The sequence below is a fragment of the Megalops cyprinoides genome, chromosome 9 (genome assembly GCF_013368585.1).
Source record: "Megalops cyprinoides isolate fMegCyp1 chromosome 9, fMegCyp1.pri, whole genome shotgun sequence".
NCBI classification, from domain to species: Eukaryota; Metazoa; Chordata; class Actinopteri; order Elopiformes; family Megalopidae; genus Megalops; species Megalops cyprinoides.
This window is the reverse complement of record NC_050591.1, coordinates 36,350,719-36,370,942: the sequence shown is the minus strand read 5'-3', so window position 1 is coordinate 36,370,942 and position 20,224 is coordinate 36,350,719. Positions and strand designations below refer to the sequence as shown.

The 20,224-nt window shown below is 44.2% G+C and overlaps 1 protein-coding gene across 4 annotated transcripts in view; it reads left to right on the top strand.

Annotated features, from left to right (window-relative positions):
- cadm1b (cell adhesion molecule 1b) overlaps positions 1–20,224 on the top strand; it is a 285,341-nt gene that overhangs the window by 239,420 nt on the left and 25,697 nt on the right. For 2 of the 4 annotated variants that reach the window (XM_036536048.1, XM_036536047.1), the window contains 3 exons: positions 412–508; positions 2,614–2,786; positions 13,809–14,436. In XM_036536048.1, coding sequence (XP_036391941.1) covers positions 412–508; positions 2,614–2,786; positions 13,809–14,179 — 641 coding nt within the window. In that variant the 3' untranslated portion in view covers positions 14,180–14,436. Of the gene's footprint in view, positions 1–411; positions 509–2,613; positions 2,787–13,808; positions 14,437–20,224 lie in introns of those variants that run through there. The other 2 variants (XM_036536051.1, XM_036536049.1) reach the window with 1 other exon arrangement.

Below are 20,224 nucleotides of genomic sequence, written 5' to 3'. Positions count from 1 at the left end.
AAGTCCTGACCTGTAGGATGTGGTGGGAAATTCAGCCTCACAGCTCTGAGATTTTTTTCCTCAGAGTGGTGGTGCCACATTGCCTCTATACAGTGTGTAGATTGTTTAATAATGTGTCACCCTCTGAATACGGCAGTCCCAGTGCAAACAGAAAAGGCAGGGAAAGGGAAAGCAGTATCTCTTTTTCACACTCTGTCAGCACTTTCTAACAAGATTATGGCTTTTGTTTTTTTCCAAAAAATTCTGCAGTGCTGTTTTGCTGTTGAGAAGTCTTGTTAATTTTTAATTTTTTTTTTTTTTTTAAGATTTTTAAGGTTTTGTTCTCTCTGAGTCACATCATTGGAAGGGAACATTGTGTGTGGTGTCACGGTGTGGTGCAACCTTATAATGACTGGTGCTCTTCCTTTTCAGATAAACCTGAGGTGAAGATCATCGTGGAGTTTCCCGAGGGACTGACGAGGGAGGGAGAAAACCTAGAGCTGACATGCCAAGCCAAAGGGAAACCACAGTGAGTTCGTTTTTATAGATTATAAATACATGGGCCCTGCTCTGCTGTTTTACTGTCTCACTGTTTTCCAGAGGTTTAATGGGAGCACCTAAGAAAGGCTCAGGGAATAAGTCCCCAGTCGTTCGATACTGTTTGTTTTCATGCCCACTGTGTGAAATGTTTTGTGACAGTCTGACACTATGGATTGGTCCCATAACATGCAACTTCATTATATCGAATAAGAAGGAGCCAATTTTTGATTTCAGGTTTGTCAAATTGGCTGAAATGTGCCTTTTCACCGATGCGTTTCAGCCAATGTCTGTGTTACAGTCTGACTGCGAATGGCGCCATGCTGAATAAGAATTGGCTGATTGATTGAGTGATTGACTGATCATAGATCAAAGAAAAACCACATGGAGTTCATTAGACACAGTCCGGTGGTGTTCAGTAATTATGCATTTTCAAAAATGCTTCACAAAAACTCATCACACACAGTGGACATCAGAAATGGCTCTCGCATTACAATGCTCATATTATGACCGTGGCATAAAAGGAAGATGTGTTTCCCGGTTTACATGTATCAGATGTGTCTCACCATGTGCGTTGACTGTTTCAGATGTGCAGCAGAAATTGAAAGGCCAGACACAGGCCGCGCTTCAGTTAAGAGGCCTCGCTGGAAATCACGATTCGTGCATCACCCCTGTTGTCCTGGTTTTCTTCCTCTTGCTGAGAGTCGGCCTCTCGGTGTTGTCATCAAAGTCAGAATAAAAGACTGTAACATCTTCCTTTCTGTTTCAAAGGGAATCATTACCTTCCAAAATTGAGACGGACATTTGAAAGGAGCCTGAGGCCTGGGGGGGGGTGCAGGACGGGTTAGGGGGGGATGTCTCCAATACTTCCAAATTAATTTGTAAAGATGAAAGTCCAATCAATACGACTGGGAGGGCATTGAAAGCCGGCAGTCCGCACGGTCAGATAATGCTGGGTCAGTTGTGTGTTGATTTGTATTCAGTTTTCCCCACTGTCCCTCTCCCTGTGTGTTTCCAATCTCTGCCTTTCAATAAACCAGTTTCTTTTTTTTTCTTTTGGGGAGGGGGGGTCTGTTTTTTGCTCCATCTGAGGAAGATGGAATGTGTATGCTGCACACATTCTCCCCCCACCCCATATTTTGTCTCCTCGAGTTTTTCTTTTTTTTAATCCTTCAACGTGAAGCTCACACAGATGCCTTTCCCTCAGATATGTTTCTCACAAAGATAGTGGAACTACAGTGTTGAGCTCAACCAAACCTTTGTCTGAAGTTAAATAAAAACATATTTGCAAAGCGTTTCAATCAGAAGGAAGCCGGTTTAAAACCAAAACCAACACAGAACTTAAAGCATTGCAGCCCTGGGGAGACAAAACAGCCCTGCAAAGCAGTGTTAAAGTGAGAGTGTTTACGCTGCCTTCCTTCTCACGGCTCTTTGTTTTTTTGCCGTACGCTGGTCCTTGTGGAACCCAGCAGAGCAGTTCTGAATATTGCCGGGCAGGACAGATGCAGGTGTATGTTAACACAGACCATCAGTCGCAAGGCAGCCGACTCACTCTCTGTTTCACCCTGGCTCGGTGACTGGGCTAAGATCACCATCTAAGTTAAGGAGGAGGTCGGGTTTCAAGGGGGTGCATTAATGAAACATTCCGCATCCTGGACAGCTAATAAACTATATTTGCTATATTGAGATATCTTGTCATCCCACATACTTACATTTGACAAGCTATGAACACTCTTATTGACATCCTAAGACTGCAGGAAGACAGTGGAGAAAGTTCAGCTGACCACTGACAATTGAATGCATTTACAAGTATTTCCTGCCAGCATTCAAAAGTGTCACCCCAAGAAAGTTCACCACTTAAACTGACTGGAAAGAAGTGGAAAGTTGCAGTTTACAGGTGTAATGGGGTATTTTTGGCTTGTGAATCAGTGGCTGTGGGTTTGTGTCCTGGGGGACGTTGCTGAGGATAAGTGCGAGAGGGAGAATCTCCCCGTGAGATATCCGTCTGTACAACAGGAGGAGGAATAACGGCTGTGATGGCCGGGTGAGTCGCTGTGGGTGACCGTGATAATGACCCGTGTCGTTTGTGCCTTCTAGGCCCCAGCAGATCAACTGGGTGAAGGTGGACGACGACGTTCCCTCCCACGCGGTCATTACGGGCACCGACCTGCTGATCGAGAACCTCAACAAGTCCTACAACGGAACGTACCGCTGCGTGGCGTCCAACTCAGTCGGAGAGTCTTACGATGACTACATCCTCTACGTATACGGTATGTATGAGGCTCTAAAAAAACACACTTGCCCATCCGACAGCCAAACACTGTTATCCAGAGTTACTTCCAGCACAAGAGGAAAGAAGTGTATCCATCCAAGTTAAATGAGTAACCGTGTCAGAGCAGGCTAGCAGCACTCCCAGGCCATTAAGCGTGAGCACAACACCATTCAAGAACTATCACAAGTTCACATGTGCTAACTTGGAACTAGACAGCCTAGAAAACTAAGGGAGGACAAGTACATACATTACCATATGTCACACAGTCACTACATCACAGTGTCCATAATGCATCACAGTTAATCTTCAGTGTACGTGCTGGAAATGTGTACTTCAGCCCATAGCAGGTTATTTCCCTAACAGAGCTTTACGGTCAGTTCCAGCTAGTTCTATTATTCCATAACCGAACTTCATTTCAAATCAGAATAGTTGCATTTGCTCCCTCAGTTACTTTTGATATTGCTTATGTGAAGCAGTCTGTGGAGAGAGCAATCAGTGCTAGTCTAGGAAACATAAACAGACACAAAAAAGTGTTTCTGCAAGGCTCAAAATATCCATGTAGCAGTGGTTACATTTTACAATGAACAGAGCACAACAACGAGCTTGAACAGGAATCGAAAATACCATATTGGCGTTTTCAACACTAGCAATTAAAGGCAAAAAATAGACTATGTCATGGAAACATATCACCAAGGGAAGGCTCGCCTCAAGCTGCTGATCCCTCAATCCCATCAATTATACACAACAATGTATCCACAGAAATCTGTGTTTTCTGTGTGTTCACCCAGTGCAGGATTTGGGAGAAAACATGGGTAGCTTGGTGTTTGCTTTGCAAAATCAGTCTGGCTGAGTTCACACTGGCCTGTGATTTATCCATTGTTCTAGAGTGTGGAATTTCCCCATTGTTCCAGAATTTTCTCTATCCAAAGTAAAACAAGAAGAGCCAAGAAACAAGGCTAGCAAGGGCTCCCAAGTGGCTTAGTCACCAAGGCAAGTGTCTCGAGTGCAGGCTGAGCCCCACAGCACCAGGTTTGGACCCGGCTTTGCGATCTGTCCACAATGACTGGAAGCTCATGTTGGCAAGGAGGAGAGCCAGGGCTTCCTCATCTCTGTACTCAGGCATTCTGCGATACCTCAGTTGCTCAGATGGCATTAGTGGAGTTGAGCCTATCCTCCAACGAGAGCACACTCCACTGTAGTGGATTGTGTTACTTGTAGTTTACAAAATAGCCGTTGGCTGTTTCTTTCTTCCTATCATAAAGCGGGGAAAAAGCATTTGAGAAAAAGCTGGCACCGTGTATTTATAACGAGACAGCATTACGGAGAGGTCCCCTCACATTACAGGAGAGCCCAGCGTAACAGAGTCTGGACTTTGATACCTTTAACGTCTGGTCCTGAAATATCTATCATCTTACATCTGTGCATCATGTTGAACATTAGAATTGCTAATGCGGAAACAAGGCGCCAGGCCTCGGCTGTCAGTGGTTAATCTGGCATCATGTACCCTGACACCCCCACCTGAGCGGGGAGCCTTTAACGGAGCTCTCTGGCAGCCTGAAATATTCTCCGCACAGACGCAGGGAAGGAGAGGCGGGCGGCAGCCACGTCTGATTGTTTCTGCACTTTTATAATTGTCCTTCCATCAAATAAGAGGTTGGCATCTGCTTATTAAAAACTCCGCAGCCCCGACATTATCTGCGCTCTTGTACCGGCACCAAACTGATCATTTTGTGTATGTGTATATATGTATTTTCTATATATAATTTGCGCTCGCCCACTAATTCGTTCCGTAACAGTTGCGAAGAGGCTGAAGGAAGTGTTTGATTACTCATCCAACACCCCCTGAATATTGATCACCTTTTATTCTGAAAAAGGAGTTTCTGAGAATTGTTGAACTTCAAAGCAATTACACGTCAAGAACTATTGCTTCAGGGTGTTACTTAATCTTAGGTGATACTGCAAGGCTTTGTTGATATATATTTTTCTTTTCCTTTTAATATATGCAACACAACATGTTTCATGTTTTCTAAATACTGCTGAGCAGTACATAATTATCCCTGCCATCTTCTGCAGACCCTTTATGACATTTCATTTGTCATCCAGCAGACTGGTTGTGCATTCGTTCGGTCATGCCATTGTTCCTCTAAAATCCCTGCCATTGTGCTGCAAAACAAAAGATTTGAAGCCTCATAAGACTCTCAGATGGTCTTAAGTTGGCAGGCCAGCCCAGCCCTCCAAGCCAAAGTGAAGCTCAGAGTCGATGTCGGGGGACAGTGTTTCTGTCGGTGGAGCGGCGTGTACCCCAGATGCCTTGCTTTCCCCTGATAGGCTGTTCCGTGCCCTTGGTGAGTGGTAGATATAGGGCAGAGACAGATGCAGGGCTGAGGTAGAGTCCTTTAATCTGTTTGTTTCTGAGCTCTGCCAAGCTGAGTGATGGAGGACACTTGCAGGGCTGCTAAGACTAAACCAGTTACAGTGAAAAATGCATTCCTTGCGATGCATTTCTAAAGCAATTTACACACCCATCCAGAAAGCCCCGCAGTGGAAGCTGATATACCCCAGAGGAGTGTAACGAGTTTATGGAGTTGTCCTAACCCAATAAAAACCCAGCCCTGCCACAGAATTCTGCTGGTATTGGACAGCCCCTCTCTGGCCCGTCACTGCTGCTCCTGTTTCTCCTCCACAGGAAGATGGAGTTAGCATTATTGGGATTTCCTCCAGCATCATCCATTGTGAGCGCCCAGTAATTAATGGCAGCGATACCGCTATAGCCAGCGAACACCGGCCCCCATTACGGCTCGTGCCACTGTGACAGCCCCAACCAACCCCCCCCCCGTCCATTCAATCTCTGCACCAGTTTTAGATCATTTGCCCCTAATTAGGTGTTGTCATCGGAACAGTGCACCTGTCCGTAACTTGATAAGGCTATCCTGCCCCTATCGGAATGTGCAGAAGGATATTTTGCAAGTTCTGTTTTGCGCATAAGCGTCAGACAGCATTCACTGTATGTTTTGGTGCCCTTCTCACTTCTCATCAGTTGTGTTCTCCTGTGCTGATGTGTGATGTGTGGAATCTCTCTGGGCCCCTCTAATGCCTGCTGTTTGGTAAACTGTGAAGGAAGGTGGTGTTTCTACAGCTCCTTATAAACCACAACATTCATTGTTTGCATAGTTCTACAATCACAGTCTTCCAGCCACAACTGGAAGCTGGGATGGTGTGAAAGGAGTAGTCTAACGCTAAGTCTGTGCTGTTAATTTTCTGGCCTGATCCTTTCTCAGCATATTTAAGTGGTCACACTACCAAAAAACATCAGACATTTATCTTATATTCCTCTTGCTAATTGTCATATGTTCTCTTACATCATACACCTGGCATTCCCAAAAAGTAAGAGTCAGTAAGAATAGAGTAGTAGTCAAAATTTTGGGGTGTGTGTGTGTGTGTGTGTGTGTGTGTGTGTGTGTGCGCGCATGCACGTTCACACATTATTACGGCTCCCTGAACAATGAAACTCCCATAGCATTTTGTAGTTAATATTTTTGTAATTATTTCCTGATACTTCACTCTCAGCCTTATATTGACCTCATACTTTCCAAAGTTAAATACACACTTGTAATATTATCACCAACAGACACCAACATGCTGATGGAGACTGAACCAATAAACATTGTATACCTTGGTTTTCTAATGTGCAGAGAATTTGTGGTTGCTGTTATGATCAGAATTTTACTTGTAGATGTTGTTTTCAATGATAATCATTCTCTGGAGCAATTAGTTAAGTTGTGCTTAAAGTTATTATGATAAACATGCTTCATTTACAAAACAAAATTCAGGTACTCTATGGTACCATTAATGTGGGATTTTTTGGAGATGAAAACTTCTGCTTTAGATTTCTTTCACTGGGTACCATTGGGATGCAGTCAGATTGTGTGTTAATTTCCTGGAAGAAAGCAAAACTTTGTTTTTCCTCATTGCTCCTCAGATACTGTTTGATTTGCTCACTTCTTCTCACTGGCTGAGATCATCTGCTGGTAGACGTATTCATCTTTCAATTCCTCCCATAGTCAAGTAAAACTATTTGATAATGAAATTTTACCATTTAGCATTCCAGAAAATACAACACAATACACAGAATACATTAGCATAATGTTTTTGGCTTAATGGTGTGTGTGTGTGTGTGTGTGTGTGTGTGCACGTGTGCTTGCCATTAACAAAAGGTTATTGTTTAAATTCTTCAGAAGAGTAATCTTCACAGGTTCACCTTAGGCTACTGCAGAAACTTTTTTTTATTAGTTCTGATTTTTTTTTCCTGGGAAATGAGTTGAAAGTGCCCATCAATCTTCTATCAAACCATGCACTGTGCAGGTTAGGGGTACTGGGTAAATCCTGACATAGCCCCATGGGCATATCACAGACAGAGGCTCAAAAGGAACAAATAGCCAACCCCTTTAATGAAGCTGTTCACTCCAGGGTATTTTATTAACTCCGTGTACTGTTTTTTTTTCTGCTGTATGTATTCCATCACTTACTGGAATAATTTAAATTGCTTGTTTACTTTCTTGTATTCTGCTGTTTCTAGGGAAACGCTTGTGTCACCAGTTAGAGTTCAAACGGTGCATCGTCTGTTCTGTGAGTTAGTTACCCTCTGCATGAAGGAGACCTTATAGCAGGGTAACTACTGTAATTAATTCAGGAGTGAGTGTGTAACAACCTATTGCAACCTCTAACAATCACAGTGTAGCTAATTATACATGGATGGTAGAATTATGCAATTTGAGTTACTGTCTTATGCCAGTGCAATAATATTGTTAAATATTAAAAAGGTGTACAAGAACACAATGTTGCAAAACCATATATTCAGTAATGAGTGGCAGAGTTGTGCAATTTGTGTAAGCGTAATTCCCCCCAATAGATTCTGTCTAGTTATTATTTAATGTGCCGTTACACTTGTGTACCTACAGTAATTACATTGCTGTTACATTAGTATGAGGTCAACAGTGTAAAGTCTTTCCAAACTTTGTTCTCAAGAAATGCTTGGGGAGTACGTAGCTCACATCGTGTAAAACAATTATGTGATGTCATCATCGTAATGTATGTTGGTGTCAAATTACACAATTGTTCTGTGGTTTTTAATATTTACAGCCTGTAATTCATCTGCATTGTAGGAGGGCATTTTTGAGTTACATAAGTATCTAAAACTATAGAAACATTCCTCATTATTCCTGACCCTGAAGCGGCAAAAAACAAAAACAAAATGAGAGGCCTTGCCAGGTTACTCTCTCCCCTTTCTCTCCGTTGCAGAAGGCCTGGCAGATGTGGAGTAAGACTGCTTGTAGAAATATGTAAAGCAGACCTGATACAGAGGGAGCTCTGGGGGAGGAACCAGCAGACAAGCCCCCCTGCAGTGCCCAGCCTATTACCCTGATTGTTTTTTTATGCAGCATTCCCGGGTGGTTGTTATACCTTATCAATCCCCCGTCTGCTGTTTTACCTTTCCGTACCAGCACTCAGGTGTCACCCGCGTCTCCCTTGGCCCTGCCCTGCACCCCTGTGTGTGGAACGCAGGTCTGAGGATCCCGTCACCCTGTGCCGCAGAGGGACCTTTGCATACCTCTGAAACAGTCCATGTCAGGTTCTCCTCTTGGCTCTGGTTTTTGGCCGGTTGAGTTCCCAGCATTCTCAGCGTCTGGGGATTTTTTTGTTTGTTTGTTTCTTGTCAAAAATCATATAAATAGAACTGCTTCTTACACTGTATATGGTGGATTTGATTGGTGGAGACACCATTAAAAAGTCAGATTCAGATCTTCAGTATTATTCATGGATTCTTTTTGTTTCTTTTGGTGAAGAGGGTTACCTGTAAAAGATATACGTGTGGAAGCCAGTTTAGGGTAAACGATCCGTTTCCACTTTTTTGTTCTGCTATTGACACACTTGCCCCAAGGCAAGTTTTCAGACAGGAGTGTTCATGGAAGGATAATCGTCACAGTTTCCTGTGTTTTTCCTTTGATATTCTTTCAACTCAGCAGTTAAACTTCCATTTATTTGTCTCCAGTTTTGTAGCGTACCTGCTACCTTGAAACACAAGACCCTTTTGGCCTAGAATACATCTATATGTCTCTAACCGTAAAAATAAATTTGCAGAAGCCAACGTGTGGTTTGGCTAATCAAATACAAGTGAAAAAGAAACAATGTATTTTTAACCTTAGGGGTTAAATATTTAAATATTTGAATTTTAAAATCGCATTTTCCTTTTTCCTCAAAACTTTAACTGCATAACATCCCAAGTATTGTTTTTTTTAGTGAGGAAACTGAATAATGTTCTGCAGCATGAGAATGTGATTAATATTGACAGCTTTTCAGAAGCTGATAGGTAACTGCTATCACATAAATAAATGTATAATACCTTCATGTTGTGCATCCCTATGGAAAAAATGCATCCTCATTTGTGTGGATGGCTTTTCCCAGTCACATTCTGCAAAGAATACTACATTTGTACACATGACAGAGATCAAAATCCCAGGGTCCAAGAGGTGATTTCTGCACTGGCAGCATTTGTAAACAAACAGATGCTTGGCAGGGTGAATCTTCCATGTCTGAACCCTGTGGGCTGTCCACACTTTGACCTTTGACAAATATAATCCACAGTGAATCGTCAGTAAGGTTAGCAAAAACAAAAAGAAAAAAAAAACACACAGCACTGACAGTCTGTTGCTGTAAGTCACTGTGGTCTCAGGCAGGAAACCACTCTCCTTCGGCAGGCAGTGATCAATAAAAGTTTTATTGACACGGGAGACATGGAAATCTCTTAAATTACTCCCCCTTTCAAATACTGTGCAAAATTCAGCTCCGCAGCTAGTCCCCTGCATGCCCCCTGTCCTTCCCAGAGAAGAGAGATCTCCTGTTTGGTCTGCACATGGGTTTGTGGTTGAGGCTGTTGGAGTCCACAATCTTGGGCCGTGGGCATCTGTTAGCTTGCGTCAGGCGATCCATGCTCTACGACAGCACGGCAGTGCAGACATTAGAACTGGCATCAGGCCCCATCCTTTTCTGACTCATTCATTCAGTGATACTCATTCAGCCAGGGCTCCAAGCTTAGTCCTCTGGATAAACCCTTTCCTTTGAAAATCTGATAGTCCAAGATATACTTCACTGACCCAAAATTCTCAGAATTTTTGGTCGAGGTTCTTTCTTATCTTTCCCCCACAGTAATCTAAGTTTTTTCCCATTAATTAGATTTTTTGGGGCACTTCCACATATCTTGAATGCGTGTCTACAGCTGGTAGAGGGGGAATGTACCATAGGGGTTATTTACTGCAATGTAAAACTCTTACTAGGGAGGAGTATAACAGAATTCCCACAGTTTTGTTCTGAAGTCTTGCTTCACCCTGCCACAATCACTATTGCATGTACAGCTGTCTAATAGAATAACATAGATACATTTACTGCAAAAGACTGTAAGTACTATGTGTTCAGAAAAGTAATAAATAGTAAAATAATAGTAATCAAATGTACTTTAAATAAAAAGTACTCTGAGAGCTCTTTTCATGCATCTGGTGATCAGTTCAAAGTGATTCATACTGAAACTAATGTTCTCTTCCTTTTCCAAATTGATACATTTGAATCGAGAAAAAATGTTTCTTTAAAAATGTATTTCATAACATGGATGCCAGTTGCTTGTTTTGAACTTTGATAGAAATGTGATGGCTTTTTATTTTTAGTTTTTAGTTTTAGTATCCACAGTTCAAAAAACCTACATCACAGGATCTGTTAGCTGTACAAGTGTGTGCAAGTTTTGTTTTTTTTTTTTGCTATGCGCTTATGCAAAGTCATTATGCTGCAGTCTTTGCTAAACTGAATATCTGAATCAAGATGTTTGTTGAAGAAATTACATTATTTGCATAGCCGTTTGGTACAGCTTTGAATGGTTTGATTTTTCAGGCCCTCTTTTGGAGCAATATGTGGCGCTTTATGATAGTGTACTCTCATTAAAGCTGTACTTGAATTTGTTGCACAGCTCATAATCTGTTACAGTGCATTTTAATGGCTCTGACAGTTAAATGGGTCCCAGCGATTTAGCATGGTGGGCGGACTCTGTAATGATAACGATGAAAACAGCAAGGTTCATCATCCACACAAAACAAAGGTAGAATTTGGGACTCAGAATCTGTTATAGGTAGGCGGTTAGAACCAGTGCCTATCCTGAGTATCAGTAAGTTTGAGATATTCTGAAGAGTGAGATTTTATGTATGAAGATGTATGAAGATTAAGATTGAGACCTGGTTCCGGACCTGGAGCAGTGACATGTGACCAACACACACACACACACACACACACTCTACACACATACCACACACTCCATAAACACACCATGGTGTATCAAAATTATTTGTTAGGCAAAAGGTATGCTTTGATTCTTGCATCATCCCAGAAATGACTCGCAACTATCCACCTGGTAGGTAAAAGCATCATTGAAAATACGAAATGTTCTCCACCTCTTATCTCCCAGTGCTCGGAGGCTGAACCCAGAATCACTCAAACTGCAAACTGACCATAGCCAGAGTCCCGTTAGGCAGACAGTTATGAGCGCCACATCCGACGGAAAGGTCTGCGCTGACCCTCTCTCCCTGCACACGCTGTTTTGCCCGCAGACACTGACATTTCCAAGCCAGCTGCAATCAGTCACGAGGCGTGACATCCATCCCCCAGACCCCCCGAAAGGTTTTCATCGGCGAACGCAGCTCCAGAGCTCCCGTTTCCAGCGACATTATGTTCTCCTTGATGTTTTATCATTAGCTGGGAAGTGTTTGGGCCCCTACTGAGCTCTTTTGATGGACCACAGACAATAAAGGGATGGAGACAGCCAGCCAATTTCGCCTGCCGCTGATGTTCCCCAGCAAGGGGCCTGGTGTCTGTCTGAGACAGGAAAACATTGGCGTCCCCTCCCTGCCCCCCTCGCTGTTTGTGCAGCGGAAGAACCCACCATTCCCCCCGATTCCACTCCGGTTTGCATTTATTCATTCGCCCTCCCTGAAAGGCCTTGATTGGGGTCCTCCGGTGCTGAAACGCTGGTGTTTTGGCGACATTCAGGTGTTACGCAGTGCCAAAAGTGTGTCAGCCACGTCCCTGCACAGCCACAAAGAGGAGTAGATATATTTCATACGATGAGCAAAATAATGGTGAAAAGGTCTCCTGTGACTGGTCTCTTCATTTCCCTCATACTTATGTTTGTCTTGTTGTCCATTACCATGCATATGCTATATGCCATACATTTTCCACCACATCGTTTTTTTTTTTTTACTTTTTTACATTATTTTTGTGTATGTGCGTTGTTGTCTTATAGTAAGTTCATGAGACTTTATGTAGGACTTAACTGGTATAATTTGTTAATTATGCTTTGCAGTTCAGGAATGCACATTCATAGAGTAAATATGGATAATATTTAGCCATGATTGCCTAAATGTGAGGATCGCAGGTTAAGTGCAAAAGACTGTACAGCCTCTATGTAATTGCCCATGTGATCTGCTGGGTCTCCTTCAAAGCCCCACTGGTTTTGCTGCATGGCTTTGAAACCTGTTATCATGATCAGCTGGGGGTGTCAAAGTTACCACATGTCAGTCTCTCCACACGTTGCAGCATAGCCAATCAAAATTGAGGATGGAACTCTGAGGTTGAAGTACTGAGCCAGTGGCAGAGAGGAAAGAAGGGAGTTCTCGCATGCGAGCTCAAGCGTGGAAGCGACGGCATGGTAACTGCAGGGCAGAATGGTTTACTGCAATGACTCCATCACAGAAAGGTTTGCTGTAATCTCAGTGGTCCTAATGACAGTTAAGTGTAGAGCAGGGCCTATTTGCTTTGTCTGATTAAAGTAGGACACCATTTTAATAGTGATGGTTCATCTTCCTCTTTCCCCTCTGTGTGGCTACACCACCTGCTCTGCTTCAATGGCAGTAAAATAGTTCACTGACCCCAGTGACACAAACGCTAAACACAGATCAATATTAGTGGTGCTGGTCATTTATAAAGCACTTCTCATACAGGGCTTTCAAAGCTCTGTACTGCTGAGAGAGATCATTAAAAAATTAAGTGCAGTGAATTAGGGGTGCCAGAGGTGTGATGGATGCTACTTATGAGTGAAAGCATGTTTATATCAAACTGAAATGAAGAAGGATGCCATTATACCGAAGACAGCTACAGCTCCATCCAAGAGGAGTGGATTGTGCATAACCAGGAAAGTAGCTGACTACGGAAGAATGGAACCAAACACTTTTCAAGTACAATAAGACAACAGAGGACCGATAAGGTGTTAGTATCCAGACTTAGGAGGTGGGTCTACAGGACATCACCCTGGAAGTGCAGGAGAAAGAGTGAAAGGTAGACAAGCTATCTTTGGTCTGGCAGAGTATGAGTATCGTCATTATGAATAGTTAAAAAAAATAGGAGATGTTAAAAAGTGTTGTAATGGCCAACAGAGACGTGACACACACACAATACTAAATATACACAATACTACAGTTCTGGTCAATTTTCAGGGTCATTACGAAAATCATGTTGATACCAAGATTGCACACATTGCAAGCTAAATAGCTAGTTATTTAGCCTGTAACACACATATCAGCACATATACACATGGTCATTCTGCTCTCTGATACTTTTGTACTCAGGAGTCATAATGTCATTGTAAGTGCATTAAAGGCAGGGAAAAGAAAATATACATAAGTAAAAATAAGTATTAACAATGGAGCAGTGCCATGAACTCCAAATTGATCTCAAACGTGGATCTACAATCGTAAAAAGAGGAAAAACTGACCGATTGAGCATAGATGACACCCCATGAATGCAATGCATTTGGACCAGTTGATCACAGGAATTCCTAGCTGGAAGAGTGTCCATCAGTAAGCTTCCAAAGCCCATCATGCACAACCCCTGCTTGCTCTGTGGCTGATTTTCCATTTTGATTTATTTTTGCATTGTTTGTTTATTATTTCTTTGTGTCATTTTTTCTTTATTTTTTTCCCCCATCCAGATGCGCTCACCACTACCCCTATACCCACAACTACCACCACCACCACCACCACCCTCCCAGTCACCACCCAAGGTACAGTACTGTCCCTGCACCTTCCGCCACCCTCCGTCACCCTTCACCTGTGTCTGCATGTGACCACTGACACACCTGTGCGCGTGTGTGTGCCAGAGTGTGACGCCAGGCAGCCAGCCCTGATACGATCCTCCGTGTGGGAACGATCGACTCAAACCCGTGTCGCACAGGCCTGGAGACGCCGAGCCGGCGAGATTCAGCTCCGTTCCATGGGTCTGTTATCTTATCGAGATCTGGAGTTGTACTCAATCCTGTCCGAGCAGGGATTACAGCAGTGCTTTGTTTCCCTGAGCAGCTAAGATGACTGTGTTATTTTATTTTTTTATTTTTTTCGGATCCCCCCGCTCCAAAAACATAGCAATCTGAGGATGCTATCAGGGTGACTGTGCCTAGCTGTATGAATCTGTATGCAAATGTTAATCCCTTTGGTGATCAGGCGTTTTCCCGTAAGTGCTGGGTATCTGAAGCCCAGCAGGTGGTAATACTGCTGGTGTAGGACACCTGGCTTGTGGGAGGGATCTCCGCCCGTTCAGAGACTAACTCAGCTTCTCCCCTCTCCTGCAGTTCTGCAGTTAAGTACATGATTCAATGCTGGATGTGGTAAGTGGACATTAGCAGACACACTGTCACACTTAGGGCTGCGCTGTTCTTTTCTGCCTGTCAAATTTAAAATACATTTTCTCTCTCTCTTCCCCAGTTCTTCACAGCAAAGGATCCTTTCAAACCAAACCAGCAGACATAATTCTCAGCCTGGTGTGTCTTTGAAGCACGATATAAGCTGCTCTGGATAAGAGCAGCTGCCAAATGAATAAATACAAACGTAAACTCTCTTAATCAGCCTGATTCTTGCTGGCCATAGGGTTGCAGGGTGCTCAGGCATAGGGGCATCTTGCCTCAGAGGGTGTCAGCGCCCTCCCCCTTTAAAATGCCACACATGGCTTCCAGCGGCTCAGTGTTTAAGGTGTTCACCTTGAACGCAGCTCGAGCTCTGTGGCCCGGGTCTGATTGCAGCCGTCTCATCAGGAAATGATGTGCAGGAGCCTGCATTGGCAAAATAAATGGGCACATGGGGATAGAGATGTGTAGGTCAGCCCAGGGTCCCCGTGCCTCACTCCTCTCGGGCATCCTGAAATTGGACAGGCACTTGCAGGTGTCCTCCAATGAGTGGCTACTCCACTCTGGTGCTGTGGGGGGGTCCCTTCAGCCTGCATGTGAACGGAGAATTTCATTCGTCTCTGTTATTGCTCTCTGTTATTGCTCTCCTGCGGGAGTGCAGGGTTTGTCTCTGAGAGACAAACATACTGCGAACATCGATTTAAAAAATAAATAAATAAAAATAAAAATCTGCAGCATACAAGGAAAAAAGCATAAAAAACAAACTCCAGCCGGTACCATTTACACTGTGAGAAAAGGAGTGTTTTCGTTCCGGGGGGGGGGGGGGGGGGGGGGGGGGGGGATGGGGGGGTGGGGGGGGGTCCCAGCGCATGCAAAACCCCAGCAGGTGATTTGAGGACATGGGTGGTGTGTTAAAAGAAAGTCTCATGTGATGCAGTGGACAATCCTGTAATCGCAGCGCTGTCGTTGCCACTGTCCAATCTTCTGTTCCACTTGGGTTTGTCTGGATGAATGGCTCGTCCGCTTGTGCCTGTGTGTTTTCCTCCACATGTGGAACATGCATGACAGTCGTAGACTTTTATTAGGGCTGTGCCCAAAGATGAATATTGTATTCGTATATGTAGGAATAATGGGCGTCAAACAAATAGCTTCAGTTGCTGAGCAGAGCACACACACATCTAGCTGCCTCTACGAAGCAGTCAGCTGCTCCCTTAAGCTCTATTTTTGTAGTGATATTTATTTTTTTCTTCCTCTATTATTTATGAAACCTTCATTGTTGTTCTGATTTAAATAAAATGAAACAAATGAATAAAATCAATAAGGGCTATAAATTACGATACAAAGCTAAGCCCACAGTGCTTTCTGACACCCAGATGCTCCTGGAAGCTAACAGTGAGCTTCCTTGTAAATCTGTGGCTGGATGCATGACCAGTTCAGCCTTCATGTTTTCTTAAATTTTGTTTAAAAGCTGAATATGCTAATGAGAGTTTTGAATTGTTTATCCTTAGCTGCCCACGGAGTCAAACAATCAGGCCGAGACTGCTCGGTGCTGTGGTATTTCTCTTAAGGGCACCATCACAACGCCTACATCTGCGTGTTATGAAGACAGCATCAGAAACGCTGCAGACATTATTTCAGTCCCATTTTAAAAAATCCTATATTCACATGATGTCAAGGATTGTAGTGTAGCTGCTTAGCTCCTTAAGCCCATAATGTTTTCAGGTGGCATTGACCATTTAGTCACATATAGTTGATGGTTATAGATCAGAGTCACCAAATGAATTCATCAGCTCAAAGAGGCAGAGGCCACTTAGAAATTTAATACATTTTTGATAAACTGGCTATAAGAGAAATGGAATAGGGTATGCTGCACTTTTAAAAAATCTATTAAAGCCCGACACAGGGCTAAAGTGCTTGGCAGCTTCAGTAGGTGACATTTAGAGATGACTAAATTGGCATTTAGGCTGCAAAGTAAATGGCTAAATGGAAGGACCCAGCTCACCACTAGTTGCAGGCTGGGACAGATGTCATTAATTCCTATTTGTATTGCTTTTGTTCTGCTAAACACAGCACCATAATGGATGTTTATCGATATTTGCAAGCGTGCTTGTTTTTTTCGATACTCTTGAACTTTCTGTCGAAGATCGAAACCCTTTTATTTTCACTACACTGAAAAATAGGGCCAGAAATAACGGTTCCTCCAGTGTTTACGCTAGTCACAGAGGCACATATTCACCACAGGATGCCCTGTGCTGCCCAGCAAGAGCGAGAGAGAGAGGGAGGGAGAGGGAGAAAGAGAGAGGGAGAGGGAGAGGGAGAAAGAGAGAGAGAGAGAGAGAGGGAGGGAGAGGGAGAGAGAGAGACAGAGAGGGAGAGAGAGGGAGAGGGAGAGGGAGAAAGAGAGAGAGAGAGAGAGAGAGAGAGGGAGAAAGAGAGAGGGAGAGAGAGAGAGACAGAGAGAGAGAGAGACGGAGAAAGAGAGAGAGAGAGAGAGGGAGACAGAGGGGGAGGGAAGGGAGAAGAGAGAAAAAGGAGAAAGAGAAAGAGAAATAGGTAGAAAAAGACAGAAGGGAGACAGAAAGAGAGAGACAGAAGGTGGGCAGACAAGAGAGGTAAAGGGAGAGAGGGAGGGGAGAGAGAGAGAATGATAGAGAAAGGGAAGGGGGAAGAGAAGAGATAGAAAGAGACAGAGACTCAGAGAGAATGAGGAGACAGAAAGAGAAAAAGTGGGAAGGGAAAAGAGTGGATCGAGGGAATCCGAGGAAGAGATATGTATTGTGATATGACATATGATGTGCGTTGCGGCCCACACCGAATTCCTCCTTTTGGTCACTAAAAGGTCACTGTGACTCTTTCATTAAAGCAACATTATTCTGCTTGGTTCAATGGTTACGATCATCCTGTGCTCTGCTGTGTTGATCACAGTACAGTTTCAGGGGCCTTTGGCCTTTCTCACCTTAGTGAGAAAACAATACTGTCTGACCTTCATACCAAGGTTGTGCAACACATAAGCCGAACGCATGAAGAATTTGCATTCATAAATCTAGAGTCTGCCTGCGCCAATAAGTGTCACATATATGTAACCCATTATTTAACATCATTTTGTAAGTACAATGCCAGGCTTAAAACTGAGTTTTTCTGTCAAACAAACAAAAATTGTCGAGTGTACCCATGCAAAAAAGATGTTGTTTCCCAGATCTTTATTGCCACCATTTTTAGTTAATGAAAAGTCACGAACGGAATCATCAAACAATTTATTTCACCAAAAAAAAAAAAAAAAAAACTGTTGTCAGGGCTTAAACTGCAGAAACGCCATCTGGTAAATGGGGTTTTGGGACTGAAATAAATGAAAGGGTTTTTCGCAGGCGCTTGGGTGTCCATTAATCTGCCTGTCTGCAACCTACAAGAGGACGAATGCAAGATGGCTGTCTCTAACCGGAGAAAAGTCTTACTCCATAAAGGTCAATGGCGTTACGGCATTGAGGATAACTACAGCAGTGGCTCGGAGTCCCCAGCTGAGGACAGCGGCTAGAATGTATTGTGTGATGCTGACGCAGGGACATTATGTCTCTCTGTCATTGTGTCGGGGTGTATAGTTATTACTGGCCTGATTGGAACTCACGCCAAACATGATGACTCACAGGAAATAGAAGCTAAGTCCGATGTTAATCAGCTGTCTGTGATATACAACAGCCCTACACACAGACGTGCATCTTTCATGCAGCGGTGCGTCGTGTGCACCGGTGATGGCGCCGTGTCAGTGCTGCTTAACCCTGTACCGCAGGTCACCCTTCCTCTCAGGAGATAAGCTTGCGCCAGGCCCAGCTTGGGCCACCAGGGGGATATGGGGGCTGGTATGGGTGCAGCTGTAGTAATGTCCTTTAGTGGGCAAGTTCAAGGTTTATCACACATGAACAGAGGGAGCTGCTTCATGTTCTTCTCGGCATGCCTTCTGTGTTTCATATTTCCTCCCTGTCCCCTCCTCTGATCACTTAATGAAGTCGTCCTAGGTGTGCTCGTCTCCGATGATTTTTTTTCTTCTTCTCTTCTTTTAGCAATGGAAGGCAGGGGCTGTTATTCTGTGATTACCACTCTACTTTAAAACACAGCAGAGGTAATCTACTCCCTCACCTTCAAGTATTGGAGAGCCCGGGAGGCCATTACGAGAAGGAGGGTGTGTAAAGATAGGATAGCGCCTGCTGGACACTGAGGCCAGCAGAGCACAGAGGCAAGTCTCTCTGTAAATTTTTCTCGCTCTAAATCCATTCTGAATACTTCACCCTCAGCGAGGTGGTGAACTGGAGCGTCTCGCTGAGGAATTCTCTCAGTGGTCCAGCAAAAGGAAGGGCCTGCAGGGTCAGTCCAACTCCAGGAGAAGGTTTAAAAGGGTTCGATCCGAGTGTGCCCGCCCTCAGAAGCTGGGCCCCTCCCGGTGCTTGACCCCCGCTCCCCTCTGGCCTCCCACAGTCGCCCCTGGGTAACCGATCCATAGGCGGGGTGGAGAGCATGCTGGGTAGGCCAGTTCTCCTGGGCCTGACATCATTAGATTTCTCACTCTTACACCTCTGTGCAGTGGGAACCTGGGAGAGAGAGAGTATTCTGCCTCACCACGTCTAACATGTCACATTTATGAATTAGGACTATCATAAGAACCATAGAAAAATCATAAGAAAAATTTTGGCTCACCTGCATCTAACTGCCTGTCATTTTGTAAATAATTTGGCGCACCACGTCTGCCAATCCAAGACATTTGAGGCCATTCCACTACACACTACCCTACTGTCATCTTGTCCAGAGCGACATACAATTCTATCCATTTATACACATGGATATTTACTCAGGTAGTTGCGGGTTAAAAGTACCTTGCCCACAGGTGCGGCAACAGTACCCTAGCGGGGAATTGAACCGGCAACCTTTCGGTTACAAGCCCTGCTCCTTACCACTATGCCACATTGCTGCCTATACAGAGCGCCTTACCACTATGCCTGCTGCATCCTGTACATTACCAATATTTAGCGCCATAATTTGGCAACAGTCCACAGCGTGACACCGACTTTGGTGTTCATGTTTGGTTGTCAGTCACCCGTGCTGTGTGGTTCATTTGCTCATGTTTTGCTCATCTGCTTTTTAACCCATTGTTCTCCACCTCCTCGCTCTTTTGCAAGAGCCTGCCATGGAAGCTGGCAGATTGCTTTGACCGGCAGCTGGTTATTTTTCTGGAGTCACGGCGAGCTTCACATTCAATAACGCCCCTCATCTCGGATCTATGGCAGGGCTTCAGGCCCTTGCCTGTGTCTCTCTGAGCCGTGCAAAGCAAATTAAACCTCTCATGCTCCCAAGTGCATGTCAGATAAACACTGAGCAAACTGGCACTGTTACCTAAATCATGGAAGGCAGAAATCTGATTAGAACTCTGATCTGGTCTCATCTAATCTTTCTGCGGTGATGGAGAAAGGTGTTCAGCCACTGTACACCTCGAGTTCAGATTTGACACCAGCAATGTTTTTCTTTCCGCACGCCGAGCGCCGCCACAAATACGCCGCGCGACTTATTGAAACGCTGAAGCTTGGCCTGTTTTGGCCTCGGGTTAGAGTAAAGGGAAGTTGTCTGGTGTGTCTGTCTGACAGCTATCATTTATGCCACTGACTGAGACTGACTTTGGCAGGAGCTCTGTAGAGCCCGTGGCTCTGGAAAGGTAAGGCAGGAGGCTGGCTTCACCGCAGAGCTCC